At 47.5% G+C, this 17,425-nt stretch overlaps 1 protein-coding gene across 1 annotated transcript; it reads right to left on the minus strand.

The window, feature by feature from the left end:
- Positions 1–4,599: 4,599 nt before the first annotated feature.
- TREMEDRAFT_65606 (uncharacterized protein) lies at positions 4,600–6,084 on the minus strand (the record flags this gene model as incomplete). Its single annotated transcript, XM_007007726.1, has 2 exons — positions 4,600–5,004; positions 5,683–6,084. 2 exons carry the CDS (start codon positions 6,082–6,084, stop codon positions 4,600–4,602), a joined length of 807 nt encoding a protein of 268 aa, XP_007007788.1.
- Positions 6,085–17,425: the final 11,341 nt, after the last annotated feature.

Below are 17,425 nucleotides of genomic sequence, written 5' to 3' on the forward strand. Positions count from 1 at the left end.
AGAGTACTTGTGGGAGAAGATGAAGTCCGAGCCTGGTCGTTGGATCGCGGTTGGTGTTGACGAAGCGTGTGATCGTTGCCGGTGAGTCCACCTATTCGTACTACGCCGAAGTTACTCCGTGCTGGTCCCTCTGCTCCCCGGTTGTCCCTCGTCCACCCTCGTATCTCCCTGGACGTCCGTATTCCTGAGGACGAAAAGGAATTCGCCACTTATCGTTCTCTCGTCCTCGGTCTCACTACTCAGCTTGAGGCCGCCCGAAATGATACATCTCTCCTGCTTGACTTCTCTTCTCGTCAAGCTAACGCTTTAAACAATCTTACTGCGGCGTTAGTAGATGTAGTCAACACTGGGGCTCTGGACGACGAAGCAAGGACAAGGTTAGCGGGCGTCTCTCGCCGAAGCCTTACTGAGATAGCCGATGTTCGCCGAAGACTGTTCGACACCCCCTTCCTAGTCACTCCTATGGCGTATGAGCCACCACCGTCCCTTGACTGGTTAGGTCGCCGTAGTAATTCTCGTGTCCCAGCTTCCGCCCAGACTGCCCTCGACCTCCTCAGTCTTCCCTTCGAGTGTCTACGGACCATACGTTCTCTGTGGAGGACCCCGAGCATGCAAGCTGCTCGAGATGTCCAGGACTTCGGTGACTTCTTTGGGGCTATGAATCGGGCATGGAATGCTTCTCTCTCTACTGCGTTCCCGTCTGAGACTCTCGATCTACCTTCGGTCATCGGTAGCCTCCACACCAATCCCGCGGGACCGAGTAGATCGAAGGAGAAAGGAAAAGGAAAAGGTAAGGGTAAGAGTAAGGACAAGTGAGCGGTACGTAGCTGTAATCCTATGTTGTATGCAGTACGTTCTATCTCCTAGCCCTTCGCAGTCGCCCTTCCTTCGGCTTAGTAGGGTGAAGTTCGTGGAACTTCGCCAATATGTCATCAGCTCCATCGACGTTCTCCACTGGTTCCCATGATACTGAATCGTCTGTTCCTTCGTAACCTAACCACTCTACCAAGTACTCTAACTTTCCTGACCTCTTATTTACTCTAGAGTCCACAATATCCTTTACCTCCCAAGACTCTCCCACATTGTCTACTTCTACTGGCCCAGGTGGCTCAGCTTGCTGACCAGGAAATATTGGAGGGTGATAAGGACGGAGCAAGGAGACATGGAATACATCATGGATACCTGCCATCGTTCCTGGTAATTCCAATTTACAAGCATGAGAACCTACCTGCCGTACTACCTTGTACGGCCCACTTTGCTTAACATCTAACTTCTTCATTGGTCTCTTCGTCTTAATATTCTCTAACGACAGCATCACTAGGTCTCCTTCCGCGAAGTTCGGCGTAGTCCGGTGTTTCCTATTGTATCCTTCGGCGTACTTCTCATTAGCTTTCTCAATTCCTTCGATACAATCTTTGTGTATTTCAGTCAAATCTTTTACCACCACCGTAGCAGCGGGCACTTCGACCTCGCTAGCCTTTATCTCTTCAGCCCAACGAGGGTGATATCCATAGTTCGCATAGAATGGGGTTTTGTTTATCGCAGAGTGCTGGGTGTTGTTGTAAGCAAAGCTAGCTCGAGCGAGTAGCTTTGACCAGTCGTTCTGCTGATAGGAGGTGAAGATTCGAAGATACAGTTCCAAAGACTGGTTGGTTCGTTCGGTCTGTCCGTCAGTCTGTGGATGATATGCAGTAGAGAGATGTAGTCTTATTCCGAGACTATCGGTCAAATTCTTCCAGAACTTGGAGGTAAACTTCGATCCCCTGTCCGATACTATATTCTCTGGCAACCCATGCTGGGCCACCACATAGTCCAATATCAACTCTGATAGGCCGGCTGCGGTTAACTTCGTCGTAGTCGGGGTAAAAATGGCCCATTTGGTCAACCGATCCACCACTACCAGGATGGAATTATATCCATGGGAATTTGGCAGCTCCTCGATAAAATCCATCGAGATGCTAGACCAAGGTTTCGTAGCTACCTCCAGTGGTTTAAGCTCCCCATGAGGTTTCTGTCTGTTAGTCTTCGCTCTCTGACATACCGCGCATCCAGCAACATAATCTTCGACATCCTTCCTTACTCCAACCCAGACATAATCCCTCAGGACTAGTTCAAGGGTCTTCGCCGAACCTGGATGACCGGCCAAGGCTGAGTCATGTCGCATCTTCATGATCTTCAGCCGAGCATCGGCGTAGTTCGGCACATAAATGCGATCGTCGAATGTGAGGAAACCTCTTGAGTTCCACCCCCCACGAAGGATTAGAGGAGACCGCGAACTACGGCGTAATTCGGTGATTGATCCTGGTTCCTGCACGTTATCGTTACACGTAGGATGAGAACACTCAGCGCAAACGACTCCTAATAATTCTTCTCTGACCCCTTCTATGTCTTCGTCCTCCTGAACTCCAAGTACTAGATCCATAGGGTCCACAAGATCATTTTCCTTTACCTCCCTTGTCCCTTGCAATGCTCGAAGGAGGTGACGCAACTCCGACGTGGTGGCGTCAACTTCGTCGAACTTCGGCAGACCTTGGATAAGGTTGCTCTCTTGTACCATGGTACTTCCTTTCCCGGAATGATAGTCCGCCCGTCTAGATAATCCATCTGGAAGACTTGCCTGGGTTCCTGGCCGATAAACCATTTTAAACCTGAAGTTAGCTAGCTCCTCTACCCACCTACCTTGCCGAGGACTGAGTTGTTTCGGTTCCATCCAGTAGGTAAGGTTTAGATGGTCGGTAAGTACTGTGGTTTCCACCTGCAATAATAAGTGTCTCCTTCTTCTGAAACCCTCCACTACAGCGAGGAACTCCTTTTCTCCTACCGTATAATTCAGTTGAGCTGTGTTGAAAGCACCAGACTCAATAGCTACCGGGTGTTCTTGACCAGCCGTGTTGATCTGCGAAATTATGAACCCCCAGCCGAAGAACGACGCATCTGTCTGTAATATCGTCTTCAATGTAGGGTCAAAATGGGCTAACACCGGCGCAGTACACATCCTAGCCTTCAACTCTTTGAAGGCTGACTCCTGTTCGACTCCCCATACAAATGGTACCTCCTTCCTTGTCAAGTCATTGATAGGTCTAGCAATCTTCGAGAAGTTGGGGACAAAGCGCCTGTAGTAGCTTACAACTCCAATGAATCCCCTTGACTCTCGTAGATTCTTAGGACGTGGGAAGGAAGTGATGGCATCAATGTATTCTGGGTTCACCGATACACCTTTAGAGGATACCACGAAACCCAGAAACACCACCGAATCTCTTTCGAACTCGCACTTACTAGCTTTCACGTACAGGCTCGCCTTCCGCAGTACCTCAAAGACCTTCGCCGTAGTTCCTCGTAATTCCTCCAACGTATTCCCATAAATGAGGATATCGTCAATGTAGACCACGACTCCATTCCCTAGTAGCTCTCTAAACACCTCATTTAGGAAGTGTTGGAAGACCGCGGGGGCGTTTCGCAGCCCATCACGAACAACCAGAGATTCAAACATACCATACTGTGTCCTGAACGCCGTCAGGTGTTCATGTCCCTCTGTCACCCTCAACAATTGGTATGCTCCAATTAGATCTAGTTTGCTGAAATACCTTGCTTTTCCAAGTTCTTCGGTAATTTGACCTATTAGAGGGAGAGGGTAGGCATCTGGTATGGTCGCTTCGTTCAGTTTTCGATAGTCGATGACCATTCGCCACTGTCCTTCGGCTTTCTTCGGTATCATAAACATTGGTGAGCCGTATGGCGAGTTACTTGCCCGAATTCGGCCAGCGGCGATTTCGCGATCTAGTATGTCTCTCAGCGCGCGTCTCTGATCTTCTCCTTGAGCATAGAGGGAGGCGACCTTAAGGTTCGCCCCCTCCTTAAGCTCAAACTTCAAATCGTAGGACCTTGAAGGGGGAAGGGTCTCTCCTCCCTTCTTCGGATTAAAAACGTCAATGTACTGGTGGTATTGTTCAGGAACTACCTGGAACAACTCGTCTTGTTCCTCCGGGCTCAGCTCTTCAAGCTCATCTTCGCCGCGGAGGTCTATCGCGTCCGTCAGAGTCGGCAGCCCTATGGCCGCTAACTTCGCCGCACTTGGTGGGGTTGGGATGGGAAATTTCACCGAGTTGTCTCTTCCATCAAGGACAACCCCTTCCTTCCTCATCCAATCCCACCCTATCACAACATCTGCGTCGCAGAGCGTTGTTACATCGAGACAAACAGATCGCACTTCGGCGTCCTTCGTCAAACTAAATCCGACTTCGACAAACTCGGTGATGGGTCCAGCGACACTCACCGAGCCGTCGAACATGTGAACGGGTACGCTCACCTGATATCGCCTCTTTTCTACACCTATCTTCGCTGCTGCCTTAGGGCTTATATATGAACAAGTAGCTCCAGTGTCCCAGAGCGTAGTTAGCTTTATTCCATTAATGAAAATGTCCGATTTAGGTTGATCTCTGGAAACGGAAGGGATGAGGAGATGATTATCGACATTGCATGAACAAGGGGTACTGAGTGGTGTATTTTTGTATTCACAATCCTCTGGCTCCATCAGCTGTGTTTCTTTTATGGGTTTGGGAATGGTGGCCGAGAGAATATGGCGGACCCGCCGAGCCTCGCCTACTGCGACAGGTCCTCTTCTTTTCCCTGGTCCTCTTCCAAATCTACTTCTCCTCCAACCGCATTCAAGTTCCTCCTCTGTCCGAGAGGTACTGCGTTCCCTCCCGATCCTCCACCACGTTGTCCGAATTTCTCCCCCCATGGAGGCAACAGTCCAACCTTAACCTTAGCCTCCCTTACAGGACATTCCTTCAGCCAATGTCCTGTTTCACCACACTCCGTACACTTCCCCTCCTTCCTCCTTGTCTCCCTCAGATCGGAGCTCGGCCTAGGCCATCTTCGGCGAACTTCGTCGATGTTTGGCGGCGTACTCTTTACCACCGTCGACATCATAGCCGCCTGGACACCACCCTGCACCGAAGGTTGCCCCTTTTCCCATTTCTTCTCTTCTTTCTTCTCCGTCCTCTGACTTTCCACCACTGTCGTTGTCCTTATCCCTCCTTCCCTTTTCCTCTCTGCCTCCTTCTCCACTTGTCTCCTCCACAGGCGGTTGTCCAAGGGAATCACAAACTCCAATAGCTCTTTCACAGTCCCAAACGATCTACCGTGTCTTGCAATTTCATCTAGAAGGTGCGATTTTAGTCCTTTCTTGGCTCGGTCAACTAGGTTTCCATCATCAGACCACTTGAGAATCGCAACATGTCGCTGGAAGGCGGAGAAGTAGTCCGAAGCAGACCCGGTTTGCTTGAGGTCGTTAAGTTGTCGGGCCGCAGTTCCTTCTTCGTCTGGATCACCAAAGTTAGTCTTGAGGTACTTAACGAACTGATCGTGTGTCGTGAGGTACTCAGGAAGAGGTCTTTTGGATAGATCGGGCTGCACTGCAAGAAGAGGTGTTTCGCGTAGATGAGAGATCATGAAAAAGACTTTCTTAGTGTCGTCGGGGAAAAGATGAGAGTTCAATTCGAAATGTACGTCGCACTCAGACAGAAAAGCGGTTAACTTGTTCCGATCTCCTCTCCAGAGGTCTGGGTTAGGTAGCTTTATCCCCTTCCGTTGTTCGCCCACTACGCTTGGGGTCGCCGAAGTTTGCCGTCCCATGGCGTACCTCACTCCTTCTGATATCCCTTCTGCAATCCCGCCCACTGTATCCCTTTCTCTTCTCTGTTCCCATTCCTCCCTACGCCTTCTCTCCTCCATCATGTCTTTGTTCATATTCGCCACCATCTGCATCAAGGCCAACACCACCCCTTGTGTTCCTTCTTCTCCCAAGTTCGCCGTACTTCCAGTGTTTTCTCTTGGGCGTGGGGTTTGGTCTGATCCAAGTGGGGATCCCGCAGGTGGGAGAGCATTAGACGGAGGAGAAGGAGGGTTAGAAGGCACCGGTGGAACGAACTCATCTCCTTGAATTGATCCCCCCACACTATCCTCCACTCCAAGGTCCTGCCCCATTGCTCTGCTAAGCTCCTCCAATGCTCTCCTCTCGTTCTCCTCCATCCTGTCTCCATCCCTACTCATCCCTCGTGTAATTCTTCTTTCTGGTTCCATATTATCTTTGTACTTCTCCGAGGTTCGCACGGGTCGTCGGTAACAGCGATCCTTGATACTGTCACGGCCGTCGAACAACTATTTCTTAATAGACCGACGGTCGACGAACCTCGGCTAACTTCACGCTCTGAGTCGATGTCTCACCCAACCAGGAGGGCGCAGACGTCGAAAGGGGTGTAACTACGGCGTACTTCGGCGTAGTTACTCTAACTAGGGTTTTGTTCTACTGATGGCGATGTATCTTGATTTATAGCTATCTCTATCTGTCTTTCACTACTGACAACAATCAAGGATCGCTGAAGAACTTCAGCGATCTTCTCAGCTAATATTATCTACTCCTCCTAGACGTTCATCCAACCCTCTCGCGCTTTGACGTACTTCAACGCACTTCGTCCAACTTCCCCGAGCCCTCGGCCATCCTCTTCCTCCTTCGACTAACTCCGCCTAACATCGCCGCACTTCTGCTCCCATTGTCCCTACTTAGCCTAACTCCGTCTAACTTCGCCGCACTTCTGCTCCCATTGTCCCTACTTAGCCTAACTCCGTCTAACTTCGCCGTACTTCTGCTCCCATTGTCCCTACTTAGACTAACTCCGCCTAACATCGCCGCACTTCTGCTCCCATTGTCCCTACCTAGCCTAACTCCGTCTAACTTCGCCGTACTTGGTCTCAGAAGTCCTGAGTTACGTGTAGAGTAAAGAGGTTAAGGCGTGATGGGGGTTTTGATGGTCAAAGGAGGGTCATTGTTGGTGGAATAATCGAGGTGTCACGACGTAGTTCGTGACAAAATACTCCTCACCTGTCACTCACTCAGCACTACCTTGAGGGTGATGCATACCACTTACCTGTTACTTGCTGTCACACCCTGTCCCTAACAGACCTCTGAGATTAGAGACAGGAGGACTGCAATGGTTTACTAGACAGGGACTACAACGATATAGATGTAGTCCGTGAACCTGTGATGTGGTCGGAGGACTAAGATGGCTTGCGAAGGATCCGGGCAAGTCGAGATGGTGACAAGGGGTATTGTGATGACAATAAGAGAGGTTGTGATGTGAGGGAAGACATCGGTAAGCAAAGAGAGGTCTAGAGTGTGTGGCAAACAATATATTGATCCTTGAGAAGAAAGACAAATGCAAAGTAGATGCGCTGTTTATATAGTCTACATACGTCCTTAATCCATATCCTCCATTGCACACCAAGACTGAGAATACAGATATTCTCAGTGATAATACATGTATCTTCAGCAAGGATAGACATATTCTCATGGATAATCTACCTATTCCCATGTACAGTAAGTGTTCAAAAGTCATGGAGCGCGCGCGGATTGCTCCCTTCTTGGGTATCTTTTGACATATTACATCCATTACTCATGCATGCAGTGACTTAAGGCTCTGAAATTTAGCACACAGGAAGCTAGTACAGTGCTTAAAGTACTCACAAAATTACGAACTGATTGCTTCAGTACTTGGATATGAATCCTCCTCTCCTTCTCACCATCCAAATCCTCCTTCTCATACTATCTATGGTCTGATCGATCACCCTTTGTGGTATCTCCATCCATATCTTCTGAGCCTCTTCAAACAACTGTTCTGGGTTTGTTGGACAGCGAGGAAGTTGTGCAAGTTTTCGCTTGAGATAAGCCCAACAATTTTCGATAGGATTGAGGTCTGGGGAAGATGGAGGGTGGGCAAGATAGACAAACCCCTGTTTCCTTCCAACTTTCCTGTTTGCTTTACAAGTATGCACCTTAGCTCCATCCTCCAGTATCCTAGCACCACCATATCCCCTCCACTTCTGTTTTACACGTTTCCAAGCTTGCTTCAATGGGCCTTTTGTGATTTGATCTCAATAGATGACGCCAGTAACACTTTTCCTTCCTGAATCATTGTCTGAATAGTCAAACCGATGTAATTCTGATCTTCCCCCGTACCAAATCGCTCCCCATACCATGACAGATTGCTTTGCCCCAAGTAGCTTAGGTATCATACACTCAGGCAAGTATGCTTCTCCCTTCCTTCTAGTCACCCAAGTTCTGACAGTCCCATTCATCCTGATAGCGGCTTCATTGGTATATATCGTCCTTCTCCAGTCATGTATGGTATCATTGGCATGTTTCAGAGCATATTTATAGCGAAGAGACCTGGTACAACGATCTAGGAAAGGTTTAACTCTGGCTATGTGCCGTTTGTATCCTAATTTTGTACGAATACGGCGGAGGGTGCTGAGGGAGATTGAAACTTGACCTGCTTTGAGGATGGGGAGGAGGTCTCGAGCTGTGGCAAAGCGATGGGCATGTAGTAGACGTCGAATTCGTGTCAAAGTACGAGCATTGGCCTTTGGTGGACGTCCTGATCGAGGTTTGGTCTTGTTGGATCCAGTGTTTTGTCGCTGCCGGACCAATCTAGCAACAGTACTCTTGGAACAACCAAATCTTCCTGCCACAGCACTATAAGGGCTGTGTAACCCGGCCTCGGCTATCGTTGCTCGTTTTGGAGGTGAATATGGGATCCCAGGCATAGTGAGAGTAGGATAGCAGAATTTGAAAGATCTATGCATCGTATTGACTGAGCTATGGCCGGAAAAGGATGGTCGGAAAGGGGTCTAGTTACTTGGAAACGGTTGCGCGGCGCGTTCCATGACTTTTGAACACTTACTGTATTATCATGTATTCTCACCTATCCCTATATATTCTCAATGAGAATAACCATATTATCATATATTATCATGGACTAGTGTGCCAACCTGTCACATTGACAGGCCCGTCTCTCGCCTCTTGAGGTGAATCCATGAACCCGTGGCCTCTTCTTCTCTCTCTCTTTCTCTCTCTAGCTTGTAGGTAGTAGATATAGTGGTTGTGACAACCTACTTTCCTTCTCTCTCTCTCTCTCTCTCTCTCTCTCTGTCCACGCCCTCGTTTATCGTCTCGCGTTCGACCTGCGGGCGTCGCCGCTAGCCACGTGGTTTATCCCCCCAAGTTAGCCTCTCATCATCTGTTATTATAATAGACTAGTGTGCCAACCTGTCAAATTGACAGGCCCGTCTCCTGCCTCTCGAGGTGACTGACTCTGTGGACCCGTGGAATCTTGACCTGTTTTCTCTATCCCACACACTTCTCACACCTCTATCGTCTCTTGCTTCCCTTTTATCGGTGCACTTTGACCCTGCGGGCGTCGCCGCTTGCCACGTGGTTTGTCTCCTCCTTTATCTCGGACCCATCATCTGTTATCATAATAGATAATACATGTATCTTCATGCCGCTCACTGAGCATAGTCATACTATGACGTGTGTGTACTTTGCGTGTCATGGAGGGGATTTACCCGTCCGTGACACTCGCTCAGCACTACCTCGAGAGTGATGAGGAGCACCAGGTTCACCATGAAACTATATCATAATTGTTGGCGTTAGCTTTGGTCATACCTTAGTGGCAGAGAGACACGTGAGCGCACTACCTATCCCCAACGCTCCCACCGGACATGGCCAAACTTGTGAGGCTCTCAAGTGGCACAGTCTTACCTCCACCACCCATCATTTCTTTTTTTCTGCCACTGTGCTGCCCTCTTGGAACGGTACTGGAAGCACGACCACTAAGTTGCAGGTTGGGTTGAACTCGATGGAAGTCTCGTGGAAATCTATGGGTCTCTGATGCTATGTGATGGATCGTGTCTCCTCTGCAATCAATGTAGCCAAAGAATGATATTGAAGAATCAGCAAAGTTGGTACTTTGCTGATTGTACTATATACTGTCTACAGGTATCCGTGTCTTACTCCCCTTCCTACTGCAAGTGTCTATGTACATACTCGGACAGGTGAAGAACCACTTTTGAGCAAACCCAGTGGGGAAATCTCAAAAAGGGAAAACCCGTCCCTACTTAATGCAGCACTGCCTCCTTTTCTCGATCTTCTCTATTCTAATCCGTTGAATTTTATAGAGTTCTCTCAATTCGTTGTTACCCTGTAACACCTCTGTGCACCCTGATGGCTTCCACTGATCAACTCTTCTATGTTCCACTCCTTGAATGAAGAGACCTATTCTTTGTTCTATGCAACCTTAAATGTCACAACACCTGTTGAGCTGTCAATGAAAGGCTCTCTCCCCCAGATCTGTGCAGAGACTTCCCATGTCATTTGCATATTACCACACCTCAGCCATTGAGTGGTGAGATTGATGCTTGTGCAATAGCTTCTTGACTTAATCAGTGTGGTGTCAATTTCGTAAGCACTGCACCATTCATCCTGAGAAGTCAAAATTCTTGACTTCAAAGTCTCCAACATTATGTTTGCAGCTTCTTCTCCCATGACTCCACGCAGCTGGTTTACCAGGTTGCGGTAGTGAAGATGAAGGTCATCACAAACTGTTTGTAAGGGTCGTACTGGGAGATCAATGAGCATATTATATTTAGTAGGTGAATCAGATAAAGGAGAGGCCTTTTCCCAGGTAGTTCCAACCCTGGATATCTCCAAGGGTATGATACCTGTGGGAGGCTTGTCTGGTAAATGAACAATGGTGATATTGGATGTGGGCTCCACAGAATACTTGATTTCTGTCAGCATCACATCAGTACACATGAGTTTGTCTTGATCAATTATCCACCCTAGTGTACTACTGTAACCTGACTCGATGTTGGCCTCAATGATATTGCAGACTTCAGGAAGTAAGTCGTCAAACCTTGCAGTCACTGCAACACTGATGTTTGGTCCGGACAAAAGGGCATTATTGTCCATGTCCACAAGAGAGTTCTGGGTCAATCTGATGAGAGGATGTGAATACAGTAAGTGTTTGGAAGCTGTAGCTCAAGAGAAGAGAATAGCTGACTCGTCCAGTTTAGGTCTGATGGTGGGGAGAAAACTCAAGCAGAGGAGGGGGACTAGAAGGTGGGAAAGATGGAGCGGAGAGGGAATCGAATCAATGGAAGGGTTCCGTGGCTCGTCTCCACCACAGGATTTCGTTGCAGGTGAAGACGGTAATCATATAGTTCGCTCATGTGAGCGAAACTTTCTTCTTTGCGAGGTTCCTGAGAGCCTCCGTGTCAGCCTGTTTCCTTCTCATCACTCTTAAGAAAGTGCCAAACAAGAAAGCGGTGACAACCCAATCAAGTTACGTCGGAATTACCCTACGGGAACCAATAAAAAGTGAATTTTCTTTTTATATGGGGACAATGGCAAGACTCCCCTAAGGCCAGGTGTAGAGGATATTAGCTGGTAAGGTGGGCAGGGAGGTGCAACACAAGTATAGGACGGGGGAGGGAAGAAGGAGGGGAGGAAGGGCGGAGCAGAGGAAGGGGAAAGGATGACACATGGTGCTCTCTATCAGTCAAATTGACCGCATAGAGGTTACGTATGGTTCTGGGCCACTGAAGCAAGTCGGATACTACTACCCTACTCATTGATAGTGAGAGATTTGACAAACGCTTCGAAAGAGAACCTCCCTCTGAATGGTGTAGATTACTAGTGATGATACTGTATGTCTCTGTCCGTCACATAACGGAGTTCTCGGATGATTGACAAGGATAATCAAAAGACACCTTCACGGATTTGGCTGAACAATTACCTCACAATGTACATAGTTGACAAGCACATGTGTGGAGAGACACTTGATGCTCCGGGTCAAGTGAAACCAGCTCCCTCCGGGTTTTACAAATACTGCAATACATGTGTGGTACTCATATTGGACACTAACCTCATGATCATTGGTACATGTTCCCAAAAACGTTTTAACAGTGTCCAACAGACTCTCCAACACATGAAAGCCGGTTCATATTGGAAGTGTAAGGGACACATCTGAAGACGTTTGTTCACCTTTGGAGTCGTACAATACGGAGGCGCACGGTCCAAAGTGGCCCTCTTTGTTAGCCGATAGAATCGGGCCAGGACGGCCAAACCGCCGTTATATTATTACCCCTTCCGTCGAATATTTCTCCGTTCAACTTATCCTCTGAACTTTATTCGATCGTCTCTGGTTTTATGTGTGTGAGTGGAATGTGATAAGTATAGAGACATGTAGAATTGATGCATGCTCTTTTTCCCCTCTGTATTACCATCTAATTATCAGCAAACAGATTAACAGTCGGAAGTCCACTTACCTTTGTGTACAATAAAGGCAAGTTCCTACTTCTACTCCTCTCATAATGACCTCTGTGTCGACTAAGATTTCGTTTGAGAATCTCCCCAAGTTATCCTACGATCCATCAATGTATGCTCCGTGGAGGAAGTCAATCGAGGTTTATCTACAGATAGGTGACGCTTGGAATATTGTCGCAGGTAATGATACTGCCCCTGGTCGTGTAGGGGTTAGGCCGGCAACTGAGAGGGCGGGATCAGTACCTCCTACGACGCCCGTCAAAGGGCAAGTGGTCGGTAGGAGGATCACTGGAGAAGAGTTGAAAGAATGGGAAAAGTGGCAAGCTAGGGAGAAAAAAGCGCAAGGGATGATCAAGGGGACAGTGTTGGAAGCTGTAATGCTTGATTTATCTGAGAAGATGTCAGCTAAAGAAATGTGGGATTACTGCTTGAACATGCACATAACGGCCACGAACAAGAACCAGAGAAATGTTTGTCAAGCATTGTTTAGCTATGACTTGAGAGAAGATGCAACAGCCGAAGAGATGGCTAAGCATGTAGAGGATTTCTCAAAGACTATGGCTGAAGCGAAGTTGGTAGGACTGAACTTTGACTCACAGGAACGAGCAGGCCTATTCCTCATACCATCCTAGTACCAGCCTACAGGATCATCCACGTAGAACTAATGTCTGTATCCGAGGAGGACAGGACCTGGGACAAGGTCTTGTCGGTCTTTAACGCAGAAACGGCGAGACATAAAGCGCGCCCTGTTGGTAGGACCAATAGAAAGGGATTCACGATGTTCGCCGAAAGGGATAAAGGAATGAGGGTGAACCGAGATAATATCTCTGATGGTCAGCTCAGGAAAGAAACTAGGAAGTGTTATAACTGTGACACTGTAGGACATCGAGCAAAGTACTGTCGTAAATCTAAAAGAGAGGATACAAACAGGAAAGAAAACACAGATGGAAAGGATGGAGGTAAAAAGAAATGGAGGAATAATAAGAATAATAAGAAAGGACATACGGTCTCAAAGGATGAGAACCAGTCCAAGGATAACTCCAAAACCTCCTTGATGTATTTGTCATTGGATGGTGAACATGAGGGGTGGGCCGGGATGGCCATGTCGACAGAATCATGATTTGATGATGACAAAGGGTGCACGAGTAATATCGTATGGCCGGAGGAAATTGAAAACCTGTGGGTTGAGGATAATGAGTGAGTGGGGTTGGCTACAGAGTCTAATGATGTTAGCCATACTCGTATAATCCCCACTTAGGTAGTGGATAGTGGTGCTACTCACCACATAACTCCTCAAAGGTCAATAATGACCAATGTTAAAAGACTAGTGAAACCAAGAGTGTCCGGACCAGCATCTGGCAAGTCAATGACGGCTTGGGAAACAGGTGACATTAGCCTCGAACTAGATTCAGGACAAAAGATGGTACTGAAAGACGTACATCACGTCCCCACAGCAAAGATAAGTCTTCTCTCCCTTTCGAAGTTACTCTCATGGGGTTGGAAGGCGAATCTAAGCAGCGATGGTGGATGGATAGGTAAAGGTAAAGAGAAACTAGGTTTGAGAAAACATGACTCACTGTGGTTGGTACGATTTGGCAGAGCAATGTCTGCCGCGATGATTGTGATATTGACACCGAAGGCAACTTCACCACTTGAATCTGAGCATCAGCGACTCAGACATATAGGTGTAGATATACTAAAGAATCTAGGTAGACAGGGATTATTGAAGAAGGATTGGGACACTTACAAGAACGATGCCTTTACAACTGATGAATGTCCCGCCGGTATGCAGGCCAAGATAACATGTCTACCAAAGAATAAAGAAGCACCATTGTTAAGAGGAGATGGTGAAGGAGTAGGAATGGATGTCGATATTACTGGCCCGTTCGGTCCGGCGATAAAGGTGAACAATATTTCTTCGTTGGTGTGGAGAGGGTGAGTCGAATCGGATTCGCTATACCAATAACGACGAAGAACAAATCGTCTGATATCGTTCGACAATGTATTTTGAAATTGGAGAAACAGCTTGGTGAAAGGGTGAGGGTGATTAGGTCTGATGGGGGAGGTAAATTTGATAGTCTTGATATGAGAGAATTCTACCTGTCAGTGGGGATCAACCACTACATCACACCAGAATTAAATGGAGTGGGGGAGAGAATGATACATACCTTGAAGGGGATGGTATCAACGATGTTGTTTGACTCAGGACTACCGAACGAATATTGGTCCTATGCTGTCAGGTACGCCGCCATTATAATTATGAAAACATCGATAGGTGTCAGTGGTAAATCAGGCTGGACATCACTCACAGGAAGAGACACCAACTTAGATAGCGTGTGGAGATTTGGTGAACGATGTTTTGTTCAGATAACAAGGGAAATAAGGTTGAAGTCGAACTTCACAATACCTAGGGGTTCGTCAGCCATTATACTAGGTCAGGATGAGGGTGTGAGCGGTTGGATTGTGAGAATGGACAGACCAGGACGAATCGAACACTCACAAGACGTTTGTCGCTCAACAGGACGAATGGTGACTACTAGAGAGTCGTGTTACGACCTGGCTAACCTGCACCAGGCCATACACTGGCCATGCATGTGGCATCTTAAGCCACTGCGCTAAAAGGCACAATATCGCAATCAGCCCTATGATTGCGATCCGGTTATAACCTGATGTCACGACTGAGGTTGCAGGGTCGTGACAAGTCGCCAGATGTCATCCAAACCCGTCTCGACGCCATCGAAGTAGACCTAGACCCCGTTGTCAACGAAGAAATTTTCCCTGACGACCGCTCAGAAAGTGGCGAACAGGAAAATATCAATAATGAACGAGGAAATGATATCGACAGAGACCACTCTCCTAATACAGGTCCACAACCTACTGAAAGACAACGTGGACAGGGTATCTGGGGAGGAAATTGGGTCTATGAGAACGATATTGTCAAAAATGAAAGAAATGATGAGGAAGGAAGAAATGATGGGGACAAGGGGATTGTGACGACACGTCACAGACAAATTATTCAACCCCCCCACCGTTTCACGGGCCTAACAGACTTGTTCCTTGTCACGAACCACATCGTAACATCCCTGACAACCACCATCACCGACCCTCCTTTCACCATCACCAACTACCACCCGAACCACTGAGACCGACTACGGCGAAGTTACGAGAACCAAGAGGGTATTTGTCACGATAACCCCGCCTAGCGGAGAACTACGGCGAAGTTAGGGGAAGGGAACCGAGGGAGAGCAGAACAGGGGAAGTTAGGTGAAGTTAGTTGAAGTGAGCGGAGTAGGACATCGGGGATATGGCGAGGTACGGCGAAGTTGAACGAAGAGGACTGAGCGTGGGGCAGTGCGAGAGTTGAAGGACGTTCTATGAGAAGAGAGGAGCAGTATAGATAGTTTACAGATCGCTGAACTTCTTCAGCGATCCTTGATTGTTGTCAGTAGCGAGCGATATATTCAGTAGCTACAACCTTCGAGTTAAGGAGAGCTACCATCGAGCAGTTCGACGTACCACGGCGAAGTTAGCCGCAGTTCATCAACGATCATCTTATCATTTACCACTCGACGTATTACTACGGCGAAGTTAGCCGTAGTTCCCCCGACGAGTACCCTGTCCTAGTGAGACACCGACACCCCACTACGACGTAGTTAGCCGAGGTTTGTCGACCGTCGGTCAGTAGAGGAGAAGAAACGACAATTGTGACATTCCTAGAATTTGGTCGTGAGCCTAATAAGTTAATCGCACTTGCCTCTATTGCAGGTATTGAAAGCGACACTTCTCTCATTGATCCTGTCTCTCCTGAAAAGCAGTAAACGGCCCAGATGGTGAGAAGTGCCTAGAATCCATGGAGAAAGAGATATCCAACATAGAGTCTAAGGATACATGGGTGGAGACGGTACTTCCACCGGGACGAAAAGCCATTGGATGTAAATGGGTGCTCAAAGTGAAGACAGATTCTGAGGGAAACCTACTAAAGTACAACTCACGACTAGTAGCCCAAGGCTTCTCACAGATACCAGGTGTCGACTACGAAGAAACATTTGCACCTGTAGGAAGATCGGGATCGTTGCGAATACTCTTGACTATAGCGGCCACCGAAGATCTCGAAATTCGTCAGGCCGATGACGAAGGGGTGTATTTAAACGGTAAACTCGATGTCGAAATTTACATGAAGTATCCCAAGGGGATAAAGCCGAAACCTGGATGTAATACCTTGAAGTTAATAAAGTCTCTTTACGGTTTAAAACAATCTGGTAGGACATGGTGGATAGAACTCGGCAAAGGATTATCTCACCTAGGTTTTTCAAGAATCGAGTCTGATTGGGGTCTTTACTACAGACCAGAAGGGAAAATCGAAGGAAAGGGAGCAGCAATACTGCTAGCCTATGTCGATGATCTGGTATTAGCCACGAAATCGAAGGAAGAAGCAAAGGAAATTTTCGATGGGCTAGGAAAAAGTTGGATAATAACCGACCTGGGGGAGATAAGTACCATTCTAGGTATGAAGGTAACAAGGAACAGAGAAGAAAAGACAATATGGTTAAACCAACCAGCGTATATCGATAAAACAGTTCAGAAGTTTCCTGAAAACGACTTACACCGAGACCGAAAAACGCCTTTACCTCTTACTGCAAAAAATCCTTCGATGTCGGAAGTGGAAAGTGAAATTCGACCATTTCAAGAATTAATAGGTTGTCTACAGTGGTTAGCCACATGTCCTCGACCAGATATATCCTATGCAGCCTCATACCTTGCTAGGTACCTCACCAAACCAATGAAGAAAGTATGGGAAGAAGGGATAATGGTAATTACCTACCTTCGGTCCACTCGTTTACATGGTATTCGTCTCGGTGGCGAGGCTAGCGATCTAGCAGGATGGGTTGATGACGATTGGGCAGGTTGTAAAGACACACGACAATCAACTACAGGCTGGATATTCATGATGAACAACTCACCAATAACATGGAGTTCAAAAAGACAAGCTACAGTATTGCCGTCCACAGTAGAAGCAGAGTACATTGCGATGGCTGAAGCAGCAAAGGAAGCTCAGTGGTCGAGAGGATTACTAAGGGAGATAGGCTACGATCAGCTAAATCCTACTGTCTTAAATTGTGATAATCAAGGATTGATATCACTGGCGAGAAAACCTGGTACTCACCAGAGGACAAAGCATATTGATATATGACATCATGCTCTTCAAGGTTTAGTCAGTAATAAAGTTATTGAACCAGAATACGTCAGCACTGTCTCTCA

The sequence above is a fragment of the Tremella mesenterica genome (genome assembly GCF_000271645.1).
Source record: "Tremella mesenterica DSM 1558 unplaced genomic scaffold TREMEscaffold_15, whole genome shotgun sequence".
Taxonomy (NCBI): Eukaryota; Fungi; Basidiomycota; class Tremellomycetes; order Tremellales; family Tremellaceae; genus Tremella; species Tremella mesenterica.